The sequence below is a fragment of the Dermacentor variabilis genome, chromosome 9 (genome assembly GCF_050947875.1).
Source record: "Dermacentor variabilis isolate Ectoservices chromosome 9, ASM5094787v1, whole genome shotgun sequence".
In the NCBI taxonomy this organism is placed as follows: Eukaryota; Metazoa; Arthropoda; class Arachnida; order Ixodida; family Ixodidae; genus Dermacentor; species Dermacentor variabilis.
This window is the reverse complement of record NC_134576.1, coordinates 84,413,779-84,426,985: the sequence shown is the minus strand read 5'-3', so window position 1 is coordinate 84,426,985 and position 13,207 is coordinate 84,413,779. Positions and strand designations below refer to the sequence as shown.

Genomic DNA, 13,207 nt, shown 5'->3' with positions numbered 1-13,207 from the left:
ATATTATGAAATACGGAGAGACTAAGACGACTAGTCATTGGGGATTAATTTAAGTATGCCTTTTTTAGGGACTATTTCTTCAGCAAAAGAGGGGGAAATAGCTCAATGATTCTGCATCTCCTCATGTAGCCCAAATGTTCGACGGTGCGGTATATTTCAAGGTTTTAATTAAGGTTACCAGGTAAATAGCGTATTTTGCACAGTAGAAATATGTTCACGCCTCCTGTTTTCTCATCTATCTATATCTCAGCGCTCCTCCCTGAACGCACGCTCCATTCCCCATCCTACTCACTTATCGTCCCACACTGGGCTGCTGTTCCTGTTTCTGACTTTTTCTTCACTTCTGTGTAGCCGTCTTTATTATTTCTTTCTCTTGCTGACTTCTCTCCTCTGCAGCGCAGCGCTTTTCGCTCTATGCACGTTCGGGTGCGATTTTGTTTCCTTTTACTTCTTTCCCTAATTCGGCTGCTGTCGAGTCGTTCATTTTTCCCCTGCAGCCGACTTCAATTTTCTGTTGCCGACTTCATGTCCCCCCTCCCCTCCCCCTCTTCTTGTTCTGCCTATTTATTCCAGCACCTGCCCAGCGGCACACACTCATTCTTGAGTATTGGTCAACGACGCTCACCGGCCCAGTGCCACACACCCATCTGCACATGCGCACTGGCCTAACTTGTCTATTCGGGCACACACACGCATTAGCACGTACACAATGACCCAAGTTGTATAATCAGCAAGAACGTTGCCGCAAGCACCCGCAATGCAGAGGCAAAAGGCAATGAAGGTTCGGCTTCAAAAAACGGCTAACAAATAGTTTGTGCCAGTATTATATTTTTTCCGAGAAACACCGGCATGGTAAGAATGATTTGACAGCTTTTTTTTTTCAACCTTTCCCCACTTATACCTATGAATCATCCTGTTTTAAAATAAATGGTTTATTCGCACATTTAGAAATGCAAGACGAGGCATTGCACACATCGCTGAGTCATACACTTTCAAAAAAGACGTCAGGATTTTTTTATAGAAGCGTGAGCCCCGTCTTTACACCTGGCATTAGCAGACATACAGCTTCTGATAACCTTTAGCGGAAGTCGCAATATAAACTAGCCTCATCGTAGATCATAGATGCTAGTTTTCGCGTGACGCACACTTGTCATGGGCTGCTGCAGAATCTGGACAGTCAATGTGTTATTCCTGTTTGTTCTTGCTTTGTGCAGATGCGACGGGGATCAAACACCACCGCCGTGCCTGTACCTCGAGACGCCGTAAGTTTCATATTGCCTAGGAGTTTTTACGCTAAAGGCACCTAAAACAGCACGTAAGCTGGGAATACATGATGGTTATCGGCTTAAAGGATCATAAAAGAAAGTCTTGAAACATATTTCCTTGAAACGAGCAACAGGTTTGAATGGGTGTAATGCATACCATGCGAGTAGTAGATGCCGAATAATTTCTTCAAGAGGACCTAATATGAAGGAAGGTATAAAGCGCAATGTATAGTTTTCCCATTCCCCTTCAACTCATGCTTTCTTCGCAACTTATGTGGCTTCCATAGTGTAGTGCCATGGCAGCTCAATAGAAAGGCACAGGGGTCGTGCCTTTCTGTCGAGCAGCTTGTTGTTGTTGTTGTCGTTCTGAGTTATTGTTGCGCTTAGCCCCAAAGCGTAATTAGACATGAATTCGGTGTTTAAGGCGTCAATCGGAGAGCCCTGCCAGCCAAAGCGTTCTTTGCCTCTTGCCTCCTCCTCCTGCTGCTGCTGCTGCTAGGTTGTTGTTGTTGTTGTTGTTGTTGTTGTTGTTGTTGTTGTTGTTGTTGTTGTTGTTGTTGTTGTTGTTGTTGTTGTTGTTGTTGTTGTTGTTGTTGTTGTTGTTGTTGTTGTTGTTGAGCGCGGCAGAGAGGATAGGCGACGTGAAAAACTCGTTTGCAGCTTTCAACCATGTCGCCCCGATGCCCTTTGGAGCTCCGTGGGCATCGTTACGATATCCTCTCGACTGCTATAATTTTCCCAGAGCTCCCCCGAAAAAGCACTGCAGCAGCTGAAACGTTTCCTTTCTGCAAACGCACAGCAGTACAGAGGGGACGTACATAAAATGGTAGAGAAGATGGAAGACTGGGCATGTTGGTATAGCATAGAAAAATCGGGATTACGCAGCAATTTGACGGGACACACAGCAGAGCGCCCTGCCGTGTGTTTCTCTTCTGTGTGTGACGCCGAAATGTTGCGCAATCCCACTTCTGGTAGAGAGGAGGCGGGTACAAGAGACGCAATAACAGTCTTGCCACTCGCTCGTGGCAGCCTGCATACATGGCGGTAGCGCGGGAGAGGGAAAAGGCGACGTATGAAAGCAAGGAAACGCTAGGCTACTAGATATGGCAGCCACATGCGAATGAACTGCATAAATTCACATTTAACGTAAGGTACGGTACGTTTCTGCTATTTCTGATAGACAAACTCCGTGCCAATTTGTCAAGCGGACAGCAGACGCAGGGCGTGCAGATGCAAAGCCGCATTAAATCACCGCAGCGTCCAGACGACACTTTCGAAGAGGCCACCCATCAAATGAATATTTCTGTACCCGCCGCGGTATCATTGTGGCTATGTCGTTGCTCGGGATCGCGAGTTGAACCGCGACCATGGTAGCGGCATTTGAACAGGGGGTAAATGCGGCGACAGTCGTGCGCCTAGATTTAGATGCACAGTTAAATAACTACACGGGGTCAAATTTATTCCAGGGACCCCCACTTCCGCGTGTCTCATAATCACATTGAGGTTTTGGCACGTAAAGGCCATTTTTGAATAAAGTTTGATGCTTCTAACACGATGCAATGCACTGCAAGAAGTAATGACAGAGCTAACCTTCTCGCATTCTATGAACAATGGCTCTAAACAACGCCTCAAGCAAATACGTCGCGCCGTGTGACCCGTGTACAACGACGAAAAACAATAGCGGTGTACGCAAGCTAACCTTTAGCATCGACTTACCACTCTCGTATTGCACAACAAGCTGAAGAACTTCAATATTCGCCGTAAACATCACCGCCAGTTGTCGTTGACTGGCCAGGAGCGATCCACACCTGGTCAGCGTCAGTTACATCAAATGAATTATCTTTCGACTTAATTTTTCGTAATGGCATCAGCGCCTGTTGCGCTGGTGCCTACGAATGGAGGTTTCATCAGGCTCACGAACCCATAAGCTGTCCAGAACAAACCTAATGGCATGCTCAACCACTTCCAGAAGGTATGTTACGCTCAATAATTCGGACTGGGCAGTATTGTATATCCTCCATTCTGGAGCCAATGTACCCCCGCGCTGGGGGCCGCCGACGATGTGGCAGTGGAAACTCCTCCACCTAAAACGACACTGCTGAGGTCACTGTGGCAGAAGCGCCGGACACTTGACACCCCTCAGACTGCGGGCAAATTACTGGCGGGCGCGTTCTACGAACAGCGACCGGCGGTGCGGTGGTGCCTTTAACTTTTGGAGCGGTTTGCTTGCACGTGCGGGCTGCAAGAAAGCCTGTTTGACACAGTGTATTGGGACTTTCCCTTTATCTCCACTCTCTCCCCTTTCTCGTACCTTCTAGACAAAAATTAAAAAAAAGTCTTGTTGATGCGCTCGAAGCGAACGGACGTCTGTCATTTTTCCTGAAGTTATAAGTTCTCCGCGTCTTATTCCACAACAGGTGCAGCGTGCATTCGCCGGACCAGACCTTTGTTAACGTCTTAGTGAAGTGCGCATCATTCGCTTCAATTCTTAGGAGTGCTTTTATACCGCTGCACCTCGCGTGCAACAAGATTCTACTGCGGGGCCTAGACCCCCGTTTAAGTCCTGCTGAAACGCTAGACCCAGGCTCAAAAAGTGCAAATACTAGAAGCAATCGACCGCCGCGACCGCTCCCGAAGAGATGTTGTTGCAGTTAAAGACATGGCCTTTGGGTACCGTGGTGTTACAGAGCGCAACACTTCAGTCCTAGGTATTAATTTCTCTCAAGCAGTCAACTCTGCTGTAAAAAAAAAGAGTTTCAACTAAAACTATAAATGAATTATTATTCAGCCTGTCTAACGTTTGAAGCAAATCGTTTGCAGTGAGATTATCTAAATACTGCAGGCCACTATGGAATCGCTCCAGTCTTCATTACCTTGTATCAATACAGAAATGGCTAGCGACGCGGTAGAGAACAGGAAATGTGCCACTCTCGTTTTTTTCCTATACACAACCGAGTACCCATCTGAATGTCTTACCATCTTCATTAAATACCTCAGGTAGAGTCTTAAATTCCTTGGCGTGATTTATGACGCACACCTGTCCAGCAGGCCCGCGCAGCACCCGCCAGGTGCTCACTATCGGTCCCTGCGTGGGAGACGCCCGTTGCGCTCTGACGCGCGTGCTACAGGACCTTCAATAAAGTTTACTCAATCAACTGGCTCCCACACATAGATTATGTGATAGGAAAAGGCAACCCCGCAGTTCGCATTTTGTGTATGCCGAGCAATCGACGAACATGATTGAGAAGAGGTACACTCTTCTTGTAAAGGAGGTCCCATTGCAGTCTTTGACTTCGGGTCCTCCTTCTGAATATTAACGTCTTGTTATCTTTCTAATCATCTCAATAAAAAGATAATCTGGTTCTGATTCCTAATGATATATCGCAGGAACGCCTGTCCTGTATTAGGATTTGGTTGCGCAATGCTATCCGGCGCTCCAACCTACAAATCTTGCCCCCTGAGCCTCTTATAACACGAGGCATTGCGTTTGCGCCTATGATTTCCTAAATTAGTTACAAAGAGTGTTATTTATCTGGAATCCCGAGTTTCTTGTCTGCCCAACAGTTTCCGCCTTTTGAGAGTGCGAATGTTCTTGAGAGTTTAGAATCACCATTAAGGCATTCTCCAACGGCTTTTGTTTCCAAGCTCGGTATTTTCATTTGATGTGGATTGGCTGCGATCACATAATCCGAAACTTACATACTAATAACATTTACTTCACCACTTAGGCGTGCGCAACTGCAATGTATTCCGGCTCCCGACAGCTCTGTTACTACTGTGATGCATTTAGATTACTTTTTTTAATAATGCAAAATTACTTCTTCATCGTATATTAGACGGTCTATTACGAGATAATTTGCCGAGCATGCAGTCCAAATAACATAGCAATTGCCCCAGATGCTTCACAATGTGAACAAAAGTCCGGTATAGGTACCTCACTGAATCTTATCGATTACCATGCTAAGCTAATCATTCGCCCTTTCCTATCAACCCCCCAAAAGTTTTATTGCAATAGCAATTATAGACATAGGCGCATTTCTACCGTCGCCGTGAGGTACCGTATAAAGTCCAACGGCGATAAAATCCTCGCCGCGCGCCATATGCTGCAAGTGTGAGGGAAAGCATACGAGGGCGAACCCGTGCACAAAGCTCAATCTCGCGCGCCCACGCGAGGAAGGCGGGACGGAACCGCGCCTTCTTCTCTCGAGCGCGAGGCACGGTGATAAAGCGACCGAGAGGGGCCTTCTTTCCTGGCGGCTGCAGCTTACGGCGGGGCCGTGCTGGCGCCGTACATTGAAAGCGGTGTGCGATGTAGCCAAAGTGCGCGTCCGTGCGGGCCTCATCTTCAAAGCTATCTGCGATGCTCGCGCAGTGCGCGTAGTGCCGGTAGCTTCGTATGCGCTGTGATTTCGACATTTCGTTTGTGTTGAAGCGAGAGATGCACGAAGGTCGATTCGCTCGCTGCTCCTGCCACGATTCCTCACTCGAGTATTTTGACAGGGAGTCTCTGCGGTCATCAAGCGAGATGTGTTCATGCTTACCTGTGCGCGCATGACACCGTGCTTGTTAATTTAGTTAGTAAGCGAATGTTTACAAGATTACACGGCCGATAAAGCTACTATCATCACTACGTATAGCTATCTACTAATTTGCTATTGCAATCCGTGCTCCGCCTTTCGCGCGAAACTTCTACTTTTTTGAGCATGACATGGTTTTAGCTGTGGTTGTCAGCGACCTTCAAGTGACCTTGATCCAGGAGCCAGAGCCATTATCCGGACAAGTTGCGAAAACAAAACGAGATCATCCGGATAACCAGTCAAAACTTATAAATGTGGTCTCTGGCCCCCAACCATTTGTGCAGGATCACAGTACATACAATGACCGAACAAGTTACAAAAAATATTGCTTCCGAGTTATTCCTAATGCTTATTCACGATATCACTCAAGCTGTAACTTCTAGCACGGTGAAGTTCTGTTTGTCATTTCCAATAGTGACGTTCAAAAGGCACATACAGGGCACCATACACATGATTGTCACCTTTCGGCGCTGAGATAGGGTCGCCTGTTCAACGCCAGCAGTCCGTGAGTTCCGCGGCTCGAGAGATGGCGCCACGCTGCATGACCAAGCCGGCAGCGTTCGGTGCACCACGGATGGCTGTCTGGCCCAGAAGACACTTGTAATGAGGTTCGGTTCAAAACGGGTTCGTGCGCTGTGGTGTGGTAGAGTGCGGTGTGCCTTTGCGAACATGCACTATACCTATTTTAGGATTGTGGCTAGTACCATTTCCAACCAATCTGCTCTGCCGCTAGCCATTTCATGCTTTCATCTACTCTCGATTACGGGAGAGCCATAACTTTTTCCTTCTTTTGTGGTTTATTGCGATTTCTGTCTATGCACTTTACTTTCTTTCTCGCGCATATGTTTTCTTTTATTTCTAAGTTCCCACTTCCAAATTGTTACTTCATTTGTCTTCGCCTAATTAAACCGGCAGACTCATGGTCCATCACCATTGTAGGGATGCGCCACGACTCACTCAGGTCAACGAAAACAACCACACTTCGACATTGACACCTTACGAAGCTGCCCGCAAAGACAAAGAATAACAACCACTGCGTTGCCGTTTCCATGACAATATGGGAGGATGTACGCGCATACGCAAGCCTTTTCTGGAGAGTAACGTTTGGTCCAAAAAGATATCCAATTCGTTGGCTTCTGCCGTCCATCGTGCAGCCTCTAACGTCGTCATCGCTGACCCTGCATATTGTGTTGAAAAAGAAATAACGGGCCTTAAAAGCAACTGTAAAGATCAAGCTAAGTGTTCTGTGATTATCCTGCTGTGTGCAGCGGAATAACGTTTCATTCAATATGTTCACAGTGGCATTCTCCCGGTAGGCAGCACACTCTACCAATCGTGGCCAATTTCTTATTGTGCTAAAGTGTTCAACTGCGCCTTTAATTCAAGAACTACAGACAGCAAGTAAAAATGCTCAAAAACCTGTGCAAAGCGTCTAGACGGAACGTTGAGCCGAAGTTCTCTCTTTCCATGTTGCTTTTACACATTCTCTAAAGGAGAATTTATGTTCCGCTTGGCACTACGAAAGGATAATTTATATAAGCGCACTCATTTTTCTAGCTTTGACTGAATAATTTGCTGATATGTGGTAAAGCAAAACCAGCCCAATGTGATGTATCACGCAAGCCTTTTGTAACAACCAGATATAATTCTCTTGATTTTATACCAATTACGAGCTAGTATAAGTTTGTTCAAAATGCACTCCCTGTCTTGTTCAGAGTACTCCTGGATGACACCCTGCTATTAGCGACGAGCGACCGTGTGTTACCCGAAAAACTGAAGGCGATGAAGCAGACCAGCCGAGTGTGCTTGCCGGCGCCCTGCGAGAAGCTGGAAGCCTACTCTGGCTTTATTCCGGTTGACGAAGAAAGCGATTCCTCGTACCTGTTCTTCTTGCACAGCAAGTCGGAGGCAAGATTTTTCTGCGTTTACGGATTGTTATAACATTTACATGCTGAAATGATGTTCAACCAATTAAGTCCACGACTTATACCTGGTTGGTGGTAAAACAAAAAAAGAGCGGTGCACCATGCATGAGGGTTTCTCTGAAGCCTCAAATAAGGCTCGCACATTGGACGTGACATTCATGGCCACATACTTTTGTAAACATCGGCAGTTATTCTTTATGTGCAGAATGAATCGAAATGGTTCTATATGACAGAGAAGTGCTTATACACATGCTCAGTGTTGAAGTGATTATAATCAGGAAAGGTTCGTTTTCTCCTGCCGGCATAAAGGTCAACAGCAACGAAAGTTCACTTGGGCCATAATTGCATAACCTATAATTGCAATTGGCTACAACTGCACAGCACATACTATCAACGCAACCTTGGCCAGACCGCAGGACTCGTAATTGTCTCATTTTTTCTTGTTAGCAACCTTTAAGTAGCGCCTAAGCAGACGATGTGTGCACCTGGCACACATCGTTTGGAATAGTTTTACGTTATAGCGCCCCTGATGTTTCTCCACCGCCTATAGGCAACAGCCTCGCCTGCACACAGCCCCGATTAGGCACGTGCATTTTCTCTCCTTGACGCTATTACGGCGTCTGCTCGCACGGCTTACGTAAGAGTGTCAGCGTACGTGTATATGTTGAAAAAGCTTGTGATTCATTATACGCGTAACAGCACAAAAATTTTAATCGTAAAGAAAAAAACTAGCCAAAGACCTTCAATTTCGAGAACCCTTCAACTCAATATTGCTTTTCATTTCTGCCGCATTCGGAGCATTTATTTGCACTTGTAACGAGTGTGCAAGACCTGATTCTCTTGCATTCGTCCTATGTGCAGAGCCAGCCGCACCAAAAGCCGCTCCTTCTGTGGACACAGGGTGGCCCATGGAAATCTTCCTTATACAGCCAGTTCCTCGAAAATGGACCCCTGGGCATTAACGCCACGGGGGATCTTTATTATAGAGACCACAGTCTGATAAAGGATTTCAATGTAATATACCTCGACCAACCTGTTGGATCGGGATACAGCTTTGACGACCACGGCCGATACCCCGCGACGCTTGATGAAGCGTCTGAGCAAGTCTTGACGTTCCTCAAGCGCTTCCTGAGAATATTCTCGGAGTACAACCAGGCGGAATTCTACATTGCAGGAGAGTCTTATGGAGGTAATACTTCCTTCTGAAGCACTGAATGCCAAAGTTGTATAATAACGGCATACACGGTGCGTTTTCTAAGGTTACGGTTCTGCGATGAGAAAATGACAATTTCACCGCGAGAGTCAGAAAAGAAGCGTAAAAATCAAGCATAGACTGTTAGAAAAAAAAAATGCTTACCTATATCTTGTCCCGAAGACATTGTCGTCTGTGTTTCTTTAATTTCCTTTCTTGCTCGAAAACTGTAAGCTCGCTTTATTTGCCTGTCAACAATGATGTCACGCTGATAACGCGCATCCCGTCTATGACATGGAAGTATCGGGCACGCAGCGTTATAGAAAACAAAAGCACGCTTGGTATATGGCGATTATTGTTCGGCAACAAGATAAGCCTCAAACGGTTGAATTGATTTTGACTCCTGTGGTTTTCCGTGCCAAAATCACGCTATGATCATGATGCACGCCGTAGTACAGGACGCCGGATTGATTTCGACCACCTGGGGCTCTTTAAAGTGCACCCAATGCACGGTACACGGGCGTTCTTTGCAATTCGTCCGCCATCGAAATGCTGCCATCGCGGCCGACATTTGTCGCTGCCAAATTGTACCGACTGTTTTTTTTTTTTTAGCGTTTGTGGGTAGCGACGGTAAAGTTCCTACACCAGTTCACCGTGAAGTCATAGAATTAGGCAGTGTCTGTGTACATGCTTGTTTATCGCTAAAGAAGCAGAACGTCGCATTCTAAGGATTCCGGAGACTCAGCCTAGTAAATTTGCTTCTTGCATCAAAACAGCCCGAACGCGTGAAAATAATTTGAAATCCGTGACGTGATTGTGACGCCGTACTGGTCCTAAGGTTCCGACGAGAAATTGGGGGGGGGGGGGGGAGTTTTTCTTAATTTGATTTAACTGACAATTTTATCAAACGTGAATATAATCAACCAAATTCATAAAAAGGAGATTTGGAAACAAAACTTTAACAATACAAATTGAATTAGTGCTACCGTTCAATGTCTCTTCAGAAAATGCTCCACGTCGCTTTTGGAAATAAGAATTACCAGGTAATTCATGCGAAGCCGGGCACACTATGCCCCGATTCAATTAAATTTATACATGGAAACAAGGGGATGTCTTTTTTGTATTCATTGGCTTCCCCTGCAAAAAAAGTGGAAAAATTCATTCAAATATAGTGATGGTTTCGGCAACGCACGAAGAATGAAATGAAAAGGCTCAGGCATTTGGTGCTTTCTAATTCCTTGAAAGTGCGCGAACAGCAACATGACAGCGAAAACACTCTACAAGGCCAAAAAGTCACGATAAAGAAGCAAAGTAGCACATAGTGTATGACCAACGCAAATATGAACCAAAATAACAAATCTTCTTTCGGGGGAACACAAGTTATGCTTTTATAATGGCAGGACAAAATATACAGGTACACCGTATTCTTCGAAATTGTGTTTCGCTCCCAACTTTAGTTCCCCTATACTGACTGGGCACTATTTCCTTTCACATAAAACATATATGCGAACACCCAACTACCTATTTACAGATAACAATTCTGGGCAGCAACGAAGGGCGCCTTCAGCGACCTTGCACATCTGTGACAACTGTCATATGTTGAGCGGAAATGCTAATTATGAACTAAGCATTACAACATTCGAATTCCGAAGTAAACATTTTAAGAGAATGCGTTGTCTGTCTTGAGAAGATATGGTGACAAAATACAGTAGCAATCCGGATAGATAAACATGTGTACACCTGCTCAAGCGGCGGCCGACCGGATTCTCCAATGTCGCAGCTCTACATATCCCTGCGAGAAAGTTCGCTGGTTCGAATGCGGCGCTGTTATCTGCTGCTTTACTGTGATGGCAATTATGCGGACACACAAGGCGCATTTCTGTCGTCGGCGTCACCGTGAGGTTCTAGATAAAGTCCAAGGGCGATGAAATTGCCGCCGCGCACCGTATCCTGTACGTGCGAGCGAAAGCGTGAGAGCCTGAGCCGGTCCTCGCGGCTCAATGTGGCGCACGCAGCGGTGAAAAGCGGGCAGGAAGCGTGCCGCCTTCAATCGCGCGCAAAGCTTCAGGGGAGCGTAGGGATGGGGGGAGGGGGGGGGGCTCATTCAACTTCGGGTAGTCCGGGTGGCCGCGCTCGCACGGCTGGGCCGCTGTATCTGAAAGTCATCTGCGACAGGTACAGAGTCCGCGCTGCCGCGGCGTAGTTCGCGTTGATGCGAGCGGAAGGTGAATGCACTCGCTGCTGCTGCCGCGTTTCCGCATTGCAGCGTTTTGACGGCGAGTTTCCGCAGTCATCAAGTGATGTTTTCATGTTGGTTGCGCGCGCGTGACGCCGTGCTTGTTAGTATGCCTGCTTAGAAGCTCATACGGCCGATAAAAATGCTGTCCGGACTTTGTATAGCTGTCAACTAATTTACTGCTACAATCGATGCTTCGGTTTTCGTGAGAAAGTGCGAGTTTTTTTCGCTGCGCCGCTGATTAAGTGAACCGATTGGTTGTGCCAGTCGTTTACGTAAACATGTGCGTCATCGCAGCTCGCAGGGCGCCGCGTGCTGGCCGACAGGCAAACTAAGTCGTATGACAAAGCTTTCTCTGCAGCTGGATGTAAAAACAGTTTCCTACCTGTGGCCTAATGCCGCAAATGAACTTCTGCTACACAGCTGCAGTAGTTTCCCTTTAATATGTCTTTGTCACATCTGCGTTGCCGCGCCTTTTCTTTCCTCATTTGTCCTCATTTTTCCAGATATTTTACATCTCTCTATCGTCTCTTTCAGCAAGGTCAGCAGCTGGAGTGGCCTACAAGGTTCTCAAGAAAGCTAAGCAAATCAACCTGAAACTGAGAGGCGTAATGCTAGGTGTAGGATTCGTGTTCCCACTGCTTGACATCATAAACTCCACGGACTACCTGTATTACTCCGGGCTGCTAAATGATTTCGGCCGAACAACACTTGCTGGGTGGTTCGACATGATACGCGCTCTCGTCAATAAAGGGGAATACTCACAGGCTGCCGAAGACCTCAGCAAAGCTGTTTTGAACACGCCACCTGACGGAACTGAGACGATATTTCAAAGTCTAACCGGTTTCCAACACCACGGAAGCATAGCAAGACCGCAGGAACCGGAAGAAGCTAAACAGTCCATTACCTATGCGATTAGCCCAAGATTTAAGAAGATAATTCACGTTAACGTTTCCCGCATCCTCGACAGTGCCAGGCCACAGCTCACAAAGCAATTAGCTTCAGGAGATTTCTTCGCAGACATTAAAAGGAAACTAGAGTACCTGCTCAACAGTACGCGCACCCTCTTCTACACGGCTCAGTACGATGCTGTTTTTCCCGAAGTGAATATTGAACAGTGCTTCAAGAAACTGCGATGGCGTGGTTCTGAGCAGTTTAGCGAGGTCATGCGGAAGAATTGGTACAGTGGAGGAAATCGCTCTCTTCCTCTCCTCGGTTACGAGCGCGTGGTTGGGACACTTCAGTATAGTAACGTACTTTGGGGAGGTCATGACATCTCGTTCGACAGGTCGCTCCCATTAAGCGAACTGTACAGCCGCTTTCTGCAACTTGGGAGGGAAATCAGACTGAAGTGGACAGATGAGCAATCGTGACGCATAACTAAGACATACTTTACACTAAGTTCAGGGCCACAATACTTCTTTGGAGGTGGTTGGGGGTCAACCATTATCACGCCTTCACTTACGCCTTCACTCTCACCTCACTGACATATAAGAAGCAATAAAATGATTGAATGCGAAGTGCACTGAAAGAATTGGGCTGTGTATTTTAAGCTTTCAATGCAGTTCCTCCAGCTACAACACGTGTGCTTGGCACTGTTCCATGAATAATAGGAAGCAAAACAGTATTCTCCCCATTTTCGCACAACTGTCTTAAATGCGCAACAATTATGACCAAACTCGCCTTTCCCTTTCAGCGGGCCGCATCGAATGCCTACGGACAAACATATCTTGAATGCACATGGAACTTTTTGTTGGCGCACTCCAGGCGCGATATCCCCGTTGTCTGGCTGTCCCGAAATCGGAGGCCTATGCTCGACCTAGCCCTCCTAGTCTGCGTGCCGTGTGTTGGAGGTCGCATGCGTAGCTCGAAAATGACGGTGATTAGACCCGGACGTTTGACTCGTTCGTCATCTGGCAGAAACTGAGAAAGCCACTACCCGTAGCCGCTGCTCGTGATCGGCGCATGTTCTTTATTTTCATACAACATGGTTGCGGGAGCAAGGCAGGGTG

At 46.7% G+C, this 13,207-nt stretch overlaps 1 protein-coding gene across 1 annotated transcript; it reads left to right on the top strand.

Annotated features, from left to right (window-relative positions):
• Positions 1–7,624: 7,624 nt before the first annotated feature.
• Positions 7,625–12,674, top strand: LOC142558424 (putative serine carboxypeptidase CPVL). The gene is made up of 3 exons (XM_075670559.1): positions 7,625–7,750; positions 8,629–8,956; positions 11,733–12,674. The coding sequence occupies exons 1-3, from the start codon at positions 7,625–7,627 to the stop codon at positions 12,566–12,568; spliced, it is 1,290 nt and encodes a 429-aa protein (XP_075526674.1). The 3' UTR covers positions 12,569–12,674.
• The last annotated feature ends 533 nt before the right edge of the window (positions 12,675–13,207 follow it).